General features: G+C 43.5%; 3 protein-coding genes across 3 annotated transcripts; 1 reads left to right on the top strand and 2 right to left on the bottom strand.

Annotated features, from left to right (window-relative positions):
- Positions 1 to 1,197: 1,197 nt before the first annotated feature.
- Positions 1,198 to 1,680, bottom strand: LOC116245185 (UDP-glycosyltransferase 71K3-like). The gene has a single exon (XM_031616865.1). It carries the CDS (start codon positions 1,678 to 1,680, stop codon positions 1,198 to 1,200), a length of 483 nt encoding a protein of 160 aa, XP_031472725.1.
- A 2,400-nt stretch (positions 1,681 to 4,080) lies between these two features.
- LOC116246269 (UDP-glycosyltransferase 88B1-like) lies at positions 4,081 to 6,475 on the bottom strand. The gene has a single exon (XM_031618052.2). It carries the CDS (start codon positions 6,041 to 6,043, stop codon positions 4,601 to 4,603), a length of 1,443 nt encoding a protein of 480 aa, XP_031473912.1. The 5' UTR covers positions 6,044 to 6,475; the 3' UTR covers positions 4,081 to 4,600.
- Positions 6,476 to 11,181: 4,706 nt separating this feature from the next.
- LOC116247973 (zinc finger CCCH domain-containing protein 23-like) lies at positions 11,182 to 12,993 on the top strand. The gene has a single exon (XM_031620517.2). The coding sequence runs from the start codon at positions 11,573 to 11,575 to the stop codon at positions 12,728 to 12,730; it is 1,158 nt and encodes a 385-aa protein (XP_031476377.1). The 5' UTR covers positions 11,182 to 11,572; the 3' UTR covers positions 12,731 to 12,993.
- The last annotated feature ends 1,880 nt before the right edge of the window (positions 12,994 to 14,873 follow it).

The raw sequence follows: 14,873 nt of genomic DNA, 5'->3' as shown, positions 1-14,873 counted from the left end.
ACGACCGTCATAAATAAATATAAGAAACAAAGTTTTTTGGTGCTTGCCATAGTGCGTATTGTCATCCTAATTACTTTCAAATTTATTGCTGCGAGGATAAGTGGTTTCCTCATCAATGATTGTCAAGGAATCTGGTGAAAATTGATTAGGTATCAGGATCAAATCGTTTTAGTTTTTCTTTTTTTCAAAATTTCAAATTAGATGAAATTTTGAAACATAATTAAATGCCTCAAGGGCGTGTTTGGATGCACGCTCAAAACTTTGTTTTCAAACCCAAAATAGCGTTTCACGAAAAGACAAGGTTTCTAAAACGAAGTTTTGCTTCTGGCGCCCACCCCGGGTTTTCCATCCAAAAACAAGTTTTTACTGTGAGAAAAACTTTAGTGAGAAATAATGCCATCGAACGACATTTTGGCTATGTCCATTAGCTTTGTTTATGTGATGAATAGTCTTTCATGCATGAAATTCATAAAACAAATTTGGATTTTGTGCAGTAGAGATTAATCAAGGATTTTCCATCAACAATGTCTTTTGGCTTTTGTATAATTTTGTGAATGAACAAGGAGCCTGGCCACAAAGTGTGCAAGCAGAGAGTCGAACATGTTCATCCAATCCAATCATTATTTTTACTGTCCGAATAAGTTATTAATTAGTTTAAAGCTACAGATCACAGTTATATTCGACTTCCAAAAGTCAAGTCGAAGCTGCAAGCAGTTCTGCTTTGATTTCTTTGTTTCTTGAGTTAAACATTAAATGACGGTTACATATGTTCTATGGTATTTTCCGTTTATAAATAATAGATTTTCACTGACCGTTGACGATGTTATCGATGAAGGTCAAAGTTGTACTGATGGATGACACTGTCAGTAAAAGTTGAATTTTAGTGATAGAGATGGTCACCATCAGTAAATGTATCAACACGTTCCTTCTGTCGTCAGTAAAATTATCACTGACTGGCGGCTTTCTCACTTTTAGCTACACCGTCCATCGGTCAGGGCCTCGATAGCCGTCGGCTGCAACTCGTTGAAGGTGTCCACCAGCATGCCGTCCAAACCAGAACAAAGGCGGGTGTTTTGTGCGGACCACCGGTAGCCGTCCTCCTTCTTCCTCAGGATTGCATTCGGCAAGGCAGATGAAGGCAGCGGGCGCACTGAGCCGGGAAGCTCTACTTCCTTGGTCAGGTCTTTGAGATCGCATTCATACTTCCAGTCCATCTCCGGCAAGTAAATCACGATGCACGTCGTGGTTGCTCCGGATGTGAAGAAGAGGAATGGGGATGCCGAGATCTAGAGAGGCACTGGTTGAGGAGATGCAGAACAAGTCGACGATGAAGGCAGTGATGGTGGTAGTCTCCTGGAGAGCGGTGAGGGCCTCCGAGACGGCGGGCTTGTGGTTGTCTATGAAGCGTAGGTTGCACGCCAGGCCTTCCGATTCAACTTCTGGAAAAGCAGCTTGAGGAAGCTCCCTGAAGTTGATGTCGAGTTCGGAGGCAGCCACGGCATCAAGGTGGTAGGAAATGGAGGAAGAGGCAAAAGTTGATGAGGAAGGAGGTCGGATGATGAGGACGGTTATGGAGAGGTTGTGGGTGTGTTGCAGAATTTGCCTGGCCAGCTCGATCATGGAGAGCAGGTGCCCAGCACCTGGTGCGGGAAACATTACCACTCTCCTCGCCTTCATCATCTCTCACCCTCTCTGGCGCTCTCTATCTCTTTCTCACACAGAGGTAAAAGTCCGTTGAAGAGAATGTGGTGCAGGGGAGGGGTGTCGGAAATGGGTCCAGCCGCCGGTTGGACTGATCGAAACTACATGCCTTCGCACCACACTCTAAATTGTCTCATCACAAACAGGCAATGCTCCAAAGTGAAAACAACGATCTTTTAAAAAGATTTAATGGCCTCTGGCTCTTTTGTAGTTGGATAATGTCATGGGGTCTGCCCTGGTTAAAAAGAAGAGGATTTTGAATATCACAAATTGAACAAAAAGAAATCCCACCGTTTTATCCATCCATATCGACATGTCGTGACGCAGGTTCGTATGGATGACTAATAATTCATGGAGAGGAGGAGAGGAACAAGTTTGTCCGCCGTTTGCTTGAGGTGCAGATCAAGTCACAGTCGAACTCTCTACCAGGCAAGCAGAAAAGCAACGAAAATCGATCAAGCATTGTCTTATATATATATGACCACCATTACTTTCGAATGTTGTTACGACTAGAAGATTGACTCGGCTGTCAAACGGTGATGTTCGGGGATCGAAGATTGACTAGGTTGTCATCCGTGATGTTCGTGACTATATATATATATATATATTAATTTAATGGCTGCGGCAGCGGATATTCCTATGTGATCATATTCCTTGCTTTTTAGTTTATTGCTCAATGATTTTGGGAATCAAGAATTTGGCTTATATTGTTCAATGGAGAAGATATCATGGCAATTAAGTTTCTTTCGTAGAACAACCGTCTTTTTTAACTTTTTTTTTTTTCCAAAATTTCAAATTATATGTAATTACGTTGCATTATTAAAAACCTAACCTCACGCTTCCATGATCGAAACTTCTTTGTTTACCTGAGATTTCTAGCGCTTGTAAAAGATCACGGATTCTGAATGACCGAATTTAGCTATCTGTTTGATAGGTTGGCAACCATATCAATGCGTAGACTTCATAAACATTTCAAGTTTGTCCTTTAAAAGCAAGGTTTTAAAACTCAGTGACTCGCAGGGCCCTGATGCGGACCGACTTGGCTCGCAACTTGCAAGGTTAACTCGGCCTCGTATCGATAAAATTGTTTTTCGCTGAAAGTATATTTTCATCTGTATAAAATTATGATTTTCATTTGTTACAATAATGATATACCATAAATTACATGAATAATAATGTATATGCATATAACAAAACGTTCAAAGTTTAATAACATATTTACTACAATTATGCTATATACTTATATAAATATACATAGACTACACTGAGATATAACATGCGGTTTTGGTATCATTTACAAGTATATTTGTGTAACATGCACACTTTCCAAAGGGTCAAAATATAGGGACGGAAAAATAAGGAAGCCGCTACTAATATCCTGTGGTTTTAAGGGCGCCAAAGTTTGCTGGTCAGCTTAATATATCGAGGGTTAGATGTTACCTCAATAATAATGCACACTACTGTACATGCGAGTAGTGGATGCAGAAACCAATGCACGGTATCCTAAAATTAAACACTTTTAAAACAATATTAAACCCTTTAAATATGCACTAAAACCCTTTAAATATGCACTAAAAAAGTATACGGCACTAATACACAGACAACTGCACATGCTAGCCCACAGGGTTCTGCCGATGCAGTGGGCGATTTCTAAATCACAACGGTCTCTGTCCATAACTATTGCTACCCATAGCCAAAGGCATACATATTGATTATATATATATATATATATATATATATATATATTGAAAGAACACTTATATTACATAAGTTAAAATTGATAAGGTACCAATGTATGAATCTGACAGTTTCTGTAAGCTAGTGGGGGCAATGGCCCACATCTGCCCACCTCCACCACTTCGGGCCAAGCATGGTATCTATAAGAAAATAGAGCCCTGCACGTATTGCTCGATCATATACAAATTATGGATGAGATCTATCTGTATATAATATCCCAAATGGTTTCTATTAGTGATATGGATCTTTCTTGGTTTTCCTTCGAAACTTATTTTCCCTCAATCTCAATCTTACACAATGATATACAGATTCATAACAAGCTTTACTAAGGTTGGCGATCAACTGCTTATTGATGTGTCCAAAGAAGCAGGCCGCCTCAAGGACACGCGTTAATATTTAGTAGATTATGCGGTAAGTACATTTATTTTCGATACAACAATAGTTAGTGGTTTCATAGAAATAATGTCAAATGTACACTTGAAAAAGAACTTATTTTTCATTATGCGCAAACCATAATAGAATTAACAGAATCGAATCAAACATTCTTATCTTATGTTTACAATTTAATCGGTTCCAAGTTATAAACAGGGACATGTAGGAACAAACGAAACCGTATCTGATAATTACTGCGATCGATCGATATTGGTCAATGTTTCATATTAATATCATGATTGTCATGTGTACAAGCACAACAATATCATTAAAAAAAAATTGAAAATATTTTGAAAATGCGCTACAATATCATGTGCATTTCTTTCCTTGCTAGGGTTTTTGGTACTGATGGATGTATGTAAAATCCCAACCATTTCACCCCCAAAACTTCAAAGCTCAAAGTTGAGTTGATGGAGGGAATTCATAATCACTCTTAGGCTTAACTTACAAACTGGTGTCATCTTGCTTCTAGTAGAATGGATGCATGTTCTTAGAACTGCATTATATTCAGTGCAGCCAATAACGAAGATTAGTCTTTCTCCAACACTATTGTATGCTTCTGCATAACTATGACATAGTAAACTGAAAATAGGCCCTTTAAAAGAAAAACTTAAACCCTTCAAATGTATAGTAAAACACTAACGAAGGAACAGCATACCAAGTACGATCAATTATACTGAAACGAAAGTGCAGGTCAAGAACAGCAGTTAACTCTGTGCGGTTACTGAATTCAGCCGGTAGACCAGCGTTCGACCAACGTCGCCAAATTGAGGTAGGACGACCCTCCTTCCTCTACAGCCTTCCTCCCCAACTCTTGCATCTCCTTCATCTTCTCCCTGACCTTTCTACCTTCCTCACCTTCCATCAATCTTCTCGCCGCCCTCCACAGTTCCTCTGCTCTCACTATTCCATTCCTGCCATCGCCGCCTTCTCTGTTCAGACCAAGTCCCACTCCCAAGACGTTCACCAACTCAATCGCGTTCATGCCCTGTTCTGCGTACAGAGGCCAAGCGATCATGGGCACTCCAAACCACATGCTCTCGAGGGTTGAGTTCCACCCGCAGTGCGACACGAAGCCGCCGACCGCCGGATGCGAGAGAATCGCGACCTGGGGCACCCACTTTGGCCAAACCAGTCCGCGCTCTCGCGTTCTGTCCACGAACCCAGCGGGCAGCACCTCCTCCAGATTTGCATCACGGGGCAGCGCAAAGCCAGGGCCCGGCTCCCTTGTCGGAGCCCGAAGCGACCACAGGAATCGCTTGCCACTGAGTTCCAGCCCCCGCGCGATCTCGTGAATCTGCTCGGTTGGGAAGACTCCCATGCTGCCGAAGCACAAGAACAGAACGGATGAGTGGGGCTGCTGGTCGAGCCACTTGATGCACTCGTGATTCTTCGCTTCGGACCCCGCAGCGCCCAGATTCAGCAATGGTCCGACTGGATATACGGGCGGAGTTCGGTCGCTGGGGCTGCACCGTCCATCGGTCAGGGCCGCGATAGCCGTCGGCTGCAACTCGTTGAAGGTGTTCACCAGTATGCCGTCCAATCCAGAACAAAGGCGGGCGTTTTGTACGAACCACCGGTAGCTGTCCTCCTCCTTCCTCAGGATAGCATCCGGCAAGGCAGATGGAGGCAGCGGGCGCACTGAGCCGGGAATCTCTACTTCCTCGGTCAGGTCTTTAAGATCGCATTCATACTTCCGGTCCATCTCCGGTAAGTAAATCAGGATGCACGTCGTGGTTGCTCCGGATGTGAAGAAGAGGAAGGTGGGGATGCCGAGATCTAGAGAGGCACTGGTTGAGGAGATACAGAACAAGTCGGAGATGAAGGCAGTGATGGTGGTAGTCTCCTGGAGAGCGGTGAGGGCCTCCGAGACGGCGGGCTTGTGGTTGTCTATGAAGCGTAGGTTGCTCGCTAGGCCTTGCGATTCAACTTCAGGAAAAGAAGCTTCAGGAAGCTCCGTGAAGTTGATGTCGAGGGCGGAGGCGGCCACAGCATCAAGGTGTTGGGAAATGGAGGGAGAGGCAAAAGGGGATGAGGAAGGAGGTCGGATGATGAGGATGGTGATGGAGAGGTTGTGGGTGTGTTGCAGGATTTGCCTGGCCAGCTCGATCATGGAGAGCAGGTGCCCAGCACCTGGTGCGGGAAACAGTACCACTCTCCTCGCCTTCGTCATCTCTCACCCTCTCTGGCGTCCTCTCTCTCTTTCTCACACAGAGGTAAAAGTCCGTTGAAGAGAATGTGGTGCAGGGGAGGGGTGTCGGAAATTGGTCCGGCCGCCGGTTGGATCCCTTCGCAGCACACTCCAATTATCTCATTACAAACACGCAATGCGACAAAGTAAAAACAATGATCTCTTGAAAAGATTTAATGGCCACTGGCTCTTCTATAGTTGGATGATATCATGGTGTCTGCCCTGGTTAAAACGAGGAGGATTTTGAATATCACAAAATGAACAAAGATAATTTCAGTGATTATTACAAAAAGAAATCCCACTGTTTGATCCATCCATATCCACAAACAGATTAATAATGAATGGCGAGAAGGAGAGGAACAAGTTTGCCCGCCGTATGCTTGAGGTGCAGCAGTCAAACTCTCTACCTGGCAAGCAGAAATTGATCAATCGATCAACGAAAGCAGATCATTTTCTTATATATATATATATATATATGATCACATCACTTTTGAATGGTTGTTACGACTAGAAGGTTGACTACGCTGTCATTCGGTGATGTTCGGGATCCCGATTGTAATTGAATGCACAAAACCCTGAGTGATCACTTCTTTTATATATATATATACTTTAATGCCTGCGGCAGCGCATATTCCTATGTGATCATATTCCTTGCTTTTTAATTTATTGGTCAATGATTTTGTGAATGAAGAATCTGGTTTATATTGTTTAGTGGAGAAGATATAATGGCAATTAAGTTTCCTTCGTAGATCTACCGTCTTTTTTTCTTTTTTCAAAAATTTCAAATCATATGGAATTACGTAACATAATTAAAAACCTAATCTCACGCAGAACTTCTTCGTTTACCTGAGATTTCCGGTGCTCATAAAAGATCACGAATTATGAATGACCGAGTTTAACTGCATCTTGTTCACAAAACTCCATTTTGACATTAAACAGAACTCGTTTAGCTATTGATTTGATAGGTTTGCAACCATGTTAATGCTTTGATTTTATATAACATTTCAAGTTTGCCCTTTAAAAGCAAGGTTTGAAAACTCAGTGACTTGCGGAACTCATTTGTATTGGTTTGGATTTGATTGAAAAGTTTGATTAGGTTCCTGATGTTAATCTAAAGTTCACATTCAGACTGTGAATTCAGATTTCGGATATTTTTGTACATCCGAATTTGAATATGAATTCAAACTGGATATCCAAAAAAACTGATATCATAAAGTTTATATCTGATTCGAATGCTCCTAAGATAAGGATGCAAAAGTGTGAAACATGAAAACATATATTGAATCCAAGTAAATTTGTGGATTGTGCATGGCAGTCACATGTGGATATTTGCCTTCAAAGGACTAACACGATGTATGGGTTCTTGCATGTTTTTCTTAGTTTGCTGAAATTATGAAACGACAGCCAACCAAGCAACAGGCAAAGCCTGAAATTTTTTAGCTAAGAAGCACTAGTGTTATAGTCTTGAATGGACATTCAAGACTATAACATTTTCATGGTGCAGATGAGTTCCAAAAAACAGGTATACAAACACCATTTCTTTTCTCTTCTTCGTTAACTCTTCGTTTGACTGATGGAAGAGTAACATACCAATTTCGTGAACCGAGCCCAGTTTTTGAGGTAGGTTCAAGACAGACCCAGTTCTAAAGTTTTATGAACTAAGTCTAACTTTTGGGATTGGTTCATGCAATGGTAACATACCATTTCATTAGCCTACAACCTTTAAATGGGGGATACTCCAAAGAGAACGAAACCCTTTTTCCTTTAAAAGGTATTCACTGCCAGGACCTCAACCCGAAACCAGGGGCGGAGCCAAGGGAGGGCCCGCATGATTTAGAAAATTTTACTTGTCTTATATAAAAATTTTGAAAAATGATATTTCAGCCCGTGTCAAAATTTAAAAACTTTACTTCAGCCCCCTTCATGAAAAATTTCTGGCTTGACCCCGAGACACAAGATCTTAGGAGTTCCATCCGTTCAACTTGGGTTTTCGGATATGATCGGCCCCACTATGTCATGTGAGGATCCGATACTCCCTCGCATTCCTCCTCTCTTTCCCAAACCATTTTTAGGGTGCAAACTTTAGCATGTCCCACCTATTCCTGCCCATGGCACGTGACCCAAATCATGCTAATTGCGTCATCATCGGATATATATATATATATATAATGTGCAGTCTTTCAGACGTATAATTGAGTGTCTTCCACTTTCATTAAAATGTGAAACTGGCAAGTGGATTTTCTGCCATAGAATAATGTAGGTATGGTCTCATATGCCTTGAGATAACTTGAATTTGAATAAGCACTGGAGTGGCCCACTTTGATGTAAAATGGAGCCCCATTCATTGGCAGCCCTCTCAAGTAGGGCTGTAATAGAGCCGAGTTCAAATTAGCAGTGCATAGAAATCAAATCAATCACACGTCATGTTTATGCCACCAACCCGACCAGTTATGTTATGTGATTCAGAGCTGGACATGATCCGGTGCAATCACAGATGTAAAAAATATAGACATTCATTTTTATCGAATCCGTAGCACGATTTGTTTAGCTGTGTTTCCAAGCCAATCTAAACATTAATGATAGTCATTTTATCAGGCATATGAACAATGCAATTTTTGAATGCACTAGGCAAACCCTTAAACATGATCAATCACTTGCTATATTATCAGTCCTGAGGCCAATTTCAAGTACATGTTTTGTTGCATTTTGTTCATAACAAGGGCTCCATGAAGCCAGCGTCTTCCCCTGAAAGAGAATTAATTCCAATCATATTTGTCCTTCGCCAGACCTTTCCTTTCACATTACAACTGGCTCCAGGAATCGAAATCACATAGCCACAAAGTGATGATTTGCACAACTATTAACGACAGTCAATCGATGGGACATAAGTTGTTGGTATCCTAACGAGAGTAGGTCCATATCCATTCAGCATGGCTATTCAGTGCTGTCCAAATGAGAAATTAACGGATTGAATGAGAAATTAACGGATTATATATATATATATATATATATAAAATTCATTTTTTAGATGCTCATATATTCGTGTTTGACGGATCTAATACTATATTTGAATTTCATTTTTAGATTAACATCTCAATCTAAATCCAACTCTTAAGTTGAATCCCAATTACGTTCTTTATTTTCTCTTGGCTCTACCAGTTTTCCAACCCTAGATTTTTCATTAAACCATGTCTCGGTAACATCAAAAGGGCAGGTGAGAACCGGTAACGACATGTTAACATACAACTTTGACAATGTATAGACTTTAGATATAATATGTTTTTTTTTTTAGATTATATCCGAGGAGGATGCAAATGATCAAATATTTACTTAAACATGAAGCCCAATCTAATTGATTGTTATTTTTTAAATCTGAATCCGATCAAATTTCTTAATCGAATATCAAAATTTTTTCATATATGATTTTGATTTCGGTTGGATATAAGATCTAATGTGGCTTTATTAACATAAATATATGGGACTCGGGTGTCTAACTATCTATAACTATCCTTTGCCTTTGCCCTAGGATTCAGACTTGCATGGGTGCTAATAACTGCATGCTTGTCTTGGCCCAACCCCAAAAGTTTTTTTTTTAATTTATATTTAAATTTTAAAAAATTTAATTTGTTTTATATAAAAATAAACTTTCGGATTTAGTCAAAAATTTAAAAACTTTAATTTGACCCCTTTAGTAAAAAATTTATGTCTCTCTCGGGTTCCTAACAGACCATTTGGGCTATGCACCTTGAGACAATCAATCATGCAGCATTTGATGGGATAAAATGTTTCATGGATTGAAAGATTTGATGTACAAAATTCATAAAAATAAGTGAACAAACAAACGCTAGTCCATAACTTCAACGGAGAACATGGAAAGGCCGTAGAAGTTGCTTTACTAAATTTTGAAGAAAAAAAAAGTCGTTCAGCTTTTCGTCTGCTTCTGTATTAGATGAAAAACTCTTGGACTCAAACATGTATGACCCCAGCACCCAAAATTCAAGATACTTCCGGCTTCACCATGCTTTGCACCGGCGGTGGTCCCTGATTTGATCCCCGTTTTTTTGTTCGCATATGCCGTAAAATCCTTGGCCAGCTCTAAAGAACGGACACACCTTCAAGACGTCCGATCTCTTGATGGGAGAAATTTTGGCTTCTCTTTCACGTCGCCCTCAAAGAAAGAAAACGATAATTACAACATTTGAATTCGATTCAACGATCAAAGAAGAAGAAAAAGGAAAGCCGAGCGCCGCTGGACCGCCGTGAAACGAAAAATGTTATTGCCAAATTACGCCACCGTTAACAAGTAAAGCTTCTCAATTCCGGATTATATTCTTCCAAGCAATGAACTTTGTGTAAGAGTCTTCTTTCTTCTTTTGCTTTTCTAGAAGAGATCACTCCGAGAAGCGGATCGGCTCTTCTTAGGCACCAACCACTCTTTGTGATGAAAAGAGAAAGGGACGGAGGGGAAGCAGGTTTGCCCCTGTGTCGAAGCAATGCTCATAGGCAGAAAAAAAAGGAAGAAGACAACTGTTGACAGACAGGTTTAAACATTATCGTGGGCGTTCCATTGATGAACCATTTTCTCTTCTTTCAGTTTTGTAAGAATCAGTGGTTTCCATGACTTTATTACCAGTTGATTATACATTTATTATGTCGCCGTTATTTATAGAACATATATTCTATTGTATCAGTAATTAGGTTGGCCCTTCTTCTTCCATTTTGCCGTCATTACTGCGCACCCTGATTTAGATTGGTGCCTTCTCCACCGACTGACCCACTTCGGTGCAAGAGACGAAGAACGAGCTTGGCTCCACAGTAATTGAGTTGGTAAACCCCACCATATTAGGAGAGCTACAGTCAGTCCGGGCCGGCCTGCTCTTCGACGTATTTGGCCGGGGCAGGTAGGCCGACTCATAAAGTGTCTCGCCGTTTTAGCCCAGTTTGGGTCTATCCACGTCACCGGCACTCCCACTACTAGGTTTCTAAGTTCGGGGCGCGCCGGAGGAAATGGTCGACTCGGCCAAGACCCAGCAAATCCGGCCGGCCGGAAAGATTGAGCCGGCGGCCGGGCGAACCCGTAAGGACCCAGATGGGTAGGTGTCGCGCTGCCTGCACCTATGACCTGGCTCACCGCCCTCGCCATTCGACGCGTAGGCCTTAGGCTGCATGCTGCCCTCTCCACGTACGCCCATTCCTCCATTTGGCGTCTCTTACTCGACCCACACACGTCCTCCCTCACCCTCACCTCACTCTCACTCTTCACTCTCTCTTGTTTAACCGTCCCTCCCTCCTTTCCCCGCTATTTATTTGCTCCTCTCCCCTTACTTGACTCTCGTACTCTTCTTCTTCCTCCTCTTCGTCTTCCTTTCAATGGAGAAGGATTCTTCGAGCCCTCTCTGCGGCAATGTCGCTTTCCCCTTATAATCTCCTCATTTCCTTGTTCGATTTGTAGGCTAGTTTTGTCTGTGTGAAGATTTGTTTGGGGTTGTTTTTGGTTGGAGTTTGATCGACATGCCTAGCGTTTCTTGTTCCCTGGACCAGCTGCAATTCCTTTCGGGGAAGAAAGCACGGCCGTCTCTTGCTGGTTTTGCCGACGCGTTGGATTTGAGTCCGAGGGATGGTGGCGCCGCGACCGCCGACTCTCTGCGGCGGCTTCTCCTTCAGCGAGCGGACTCTATCCACAGCGATTGTTCGCTGTCGCCTCCGGAGGCGTATGCCTTGAGGAGGTTCCTGCCTTCCAACTGTGAGGACGATGAGTCCGTGCCTGACGACTACGCCTGTGATGATTTCAGGATGTATGAGTTCAAGGTCCGGCGATGTACCCGAGCCCGGAGCCACGATTGGACCGACTGCCCTTTTGCCCATCCGGGGGAAAAGGCCCGGCGTCGCGATCCCCGGCGGTTCAACTATTCCGGCACCGTCTGTGCTGACTTTCGGAAGGGTGCGTGCAGGAAAGGGGATGCCTGCGAGTTCGCCCACGGCGTCTTCGAGTGCTGGCTGCATCCGGAGAGGTATCGGACGCAGCCTTGCAAGGACGGCCGGAGCTGCCGGCGCAAGGTGTGCTTCTTCGCCCACACGCCTCAGCAGCTCCGGGTTCTGACTCAGCCGAACAATGCCCAGAGTCCTTCTCGTTCCCCTCACTGCTGCGTTCTCTGCTCCGCCTCCGCTGCTGCCTCTGCATCGAAGACGGCGCACTCCAATCTCCATCAGTTGGTTCCTCAAGGTGGAGGATCCTCCCCGGATTCGCCATTGATGATCGGAGTCTCCCACTTCTCGCCTCCAGCTTCGCCGCCTGTGTCGCCGCCGGTCTCCCCTGTTTCACCATTTTTCCCGTCATATCAAAGCATGATGTGCGACCTCTCGAACTCTTTCGAGAACATGGATCTCAATCCGATCAATCGCTTGAGCAACACCAACTCGACGACGATGCTCAATGCCATTCCGATATCTTTCGCTTGGTCGCAGTTGGCTTCTGTCGGCGATCGAAGCCGAGCTCCCTACTCATGCAGCTCGCCCACTGCTCTGTGGAAACTCCAGGAGGAGGAAGAAGATATGCAGAGGGAAATGAGGATGACCAATCGCAACACCATCCGCAGCATGGACGACCAAAATTCGGGCATTGCCATGTCCGATCCAGATATCGCGTGGGTGAACGAACTAGTCATGTAGAGAGACACAGAGAGAAAGAGAGAGAGAGAGAGTACACCGTACATACACCACATGTTCATTGTTTCCTCTCACAGTTCAGTCCATTTCCGGTCAATTTTTTCCGTCAAGCTTCATCGTTCTTTTTCGTTTTTTTGGTCATTGATGTAAATCTGAAAAAAGGAGAAGCCGGTCTCCGGTCTGTGTAATCTTTTTGCGTTACCTCTTATTCCGGTTTTCGATTGGAAAGTTAATCGAGAAAGCGGGATTCTTTTCGTGATTCTAGACGTTGGATGAGTTCTATTTTTTACCGGTACGAGTTGATTCTTTTGAAATTGGAAAAAGAAGGGAGAGAGCGAGCGAGCGAGCGATCGGAGAGGAAGATGTGGGGGCGATATCGCCGGCGGAGCACTCCCCATTCCGTTACCACCCATTTCGCTTCTTCCCCCCAAAGCCCCAAAATTCAAAGTCAGTTCACGATATCGGTTCCCGTTCTCATCCCCGCCGGTCCCAAACAACAACTACCCTTGAGCTCAGGCGCTTGCGTCGCGCGTGGCGCTTGACCAAGATCGCGATCTATCCTCGTTTTCATGAAGTTGGTCGCGATTTCTTCCCAACGCCAGGCTCCGGCACGTGTGCGACGGACGTCCTTCGAGTCTCGATGATCTCAGTTTTCGCATGGACGGCAGGATGTCACGGAATCACGGCTACTTACTTCGTTGTTGGGAGCAGAGGGAGCGGGGGGACAAGGTCCTCTCTCCTCCAACTTGTATTTAATCTCAAATTGCATTAATAAAAGATCACACTCATCTTCTTCCTCCATACAATCGAAATCTCAAACTTCCCTGCGTCGCATTTGCAGAAAAACGAAGCAAAATCGGTCAATTTTTAATTGGTTCGATCCACAGAAACTCGAAAGCCACAACGAAAGCGATAGCTCTACACAACTCGGCATTAATCTTTCCTCAGAAGAAGATCAACAGTTTTAAACAGTGCCCGAAATGTGCTGGAATTTATTTGCAGAGATTAATAAGTTTGAGATTCAAAGCCAGCAGTTTATTTAAATAAAGCGAGATGAGCAACTCCGGGAACGGCCTTCAAACAACACAACCGATAAGGACGAGTTGAGCGGATCACGCGTTCCACATAAACATCGTCGCCCGCATTGATCACCTACCCACCGAGAACGAACGATTCGACAGATATTTCTTCCACCTCTTTTCCCCTTTTTGCCCTTGAGAGGATAAGCATCAACGTGAAGACGCCGTACTACACGCACCCATACCTTCACGTTCAACCCAAGCAACAGGCACACCGTACTCAACTCCCCGGTGGAAAACCACCGTCACCGTCAGAGAGTAAAGGAGCAAAAGCATCATCGCCGGACGGACGACCACTTTTCCGGCGAACAAGACTCGTTTGTTCTATAAAACGTCCGGCGAGCTAAACTTTGAAAATGTGTTACGTAGTTGGTGAAACGTAAGATGGGATTTTAATAAATGAAATTTTTTTTCTTTTAAACTGTACATTGTGGATAAGGGGAAACGAACTTGAGTCAGAGGGGGAGTGAGGTGATGGGAGTCGTGGTCCACGTGGGGCGCGATTTTTCTCCCACCGGAGAATTATAAAATTATAATATACGGAGAGGAGAGGAGGGAGCGGAGCCCCCAGGAATGAAACCGGCGGGTGGGTTTTCCGTCGAAGAACGCAAAACTAGGGGCCGCTTTCGCCTATTGGAAAGACGTGCAGACCTGCCCCCCACTTTTTCCTTTTTGGGGATAAATTCTAAGGCACCTAAAAGGAAAAAGCAATTAAAGGCGACGCCGGTTTTGAAAAAGAGGTTTCCTCTTCCTCATTTATGTCTTGGCGTAGCTAAGTTTTTTGGATTTGGACCTTTTAGAGACAACAGAGAACTGTGACCATGAACTGTGAAGCACTACCAGGCACGATCCGTTTTCCTTTAGATAAACGGATTTAGACCGCATGATCATATAATAAATGCAAACTGCCTACACCAAAGAAAAAACATTAAAGGAAAGCAAGAGAACTAAGTATGTTAATTATAATAATGTTGTGTTCGCAGGCCTACATTTTTCTGAAAATTTTTATTGTAAATTAGTGATCTTTGTCTCCAGCTCATTCTTTTAAACATTCGGCGTATTGGCAC

This window comes from Nymphaea colorata, chromosome 1 (genome assembly GCF_008831285.2).
Source record: "Nymphaea colorata isolate Beijing-Zhang1983 chromosome 1, ASM883128v2, whole genome shotgun sequence".
Taxonomy (NCBI): Eukaryota; Viridiplantae; Streptophyta; class Magnoliopsida; order Nymphaeales; family Nymphaeaceae; genus Nymphaea; species Nymphaea colorata.
Note: the sequence above shows the minus strand (reverse complement) of the source record. Positions and strands in the feature narration are given on the sequence as shown.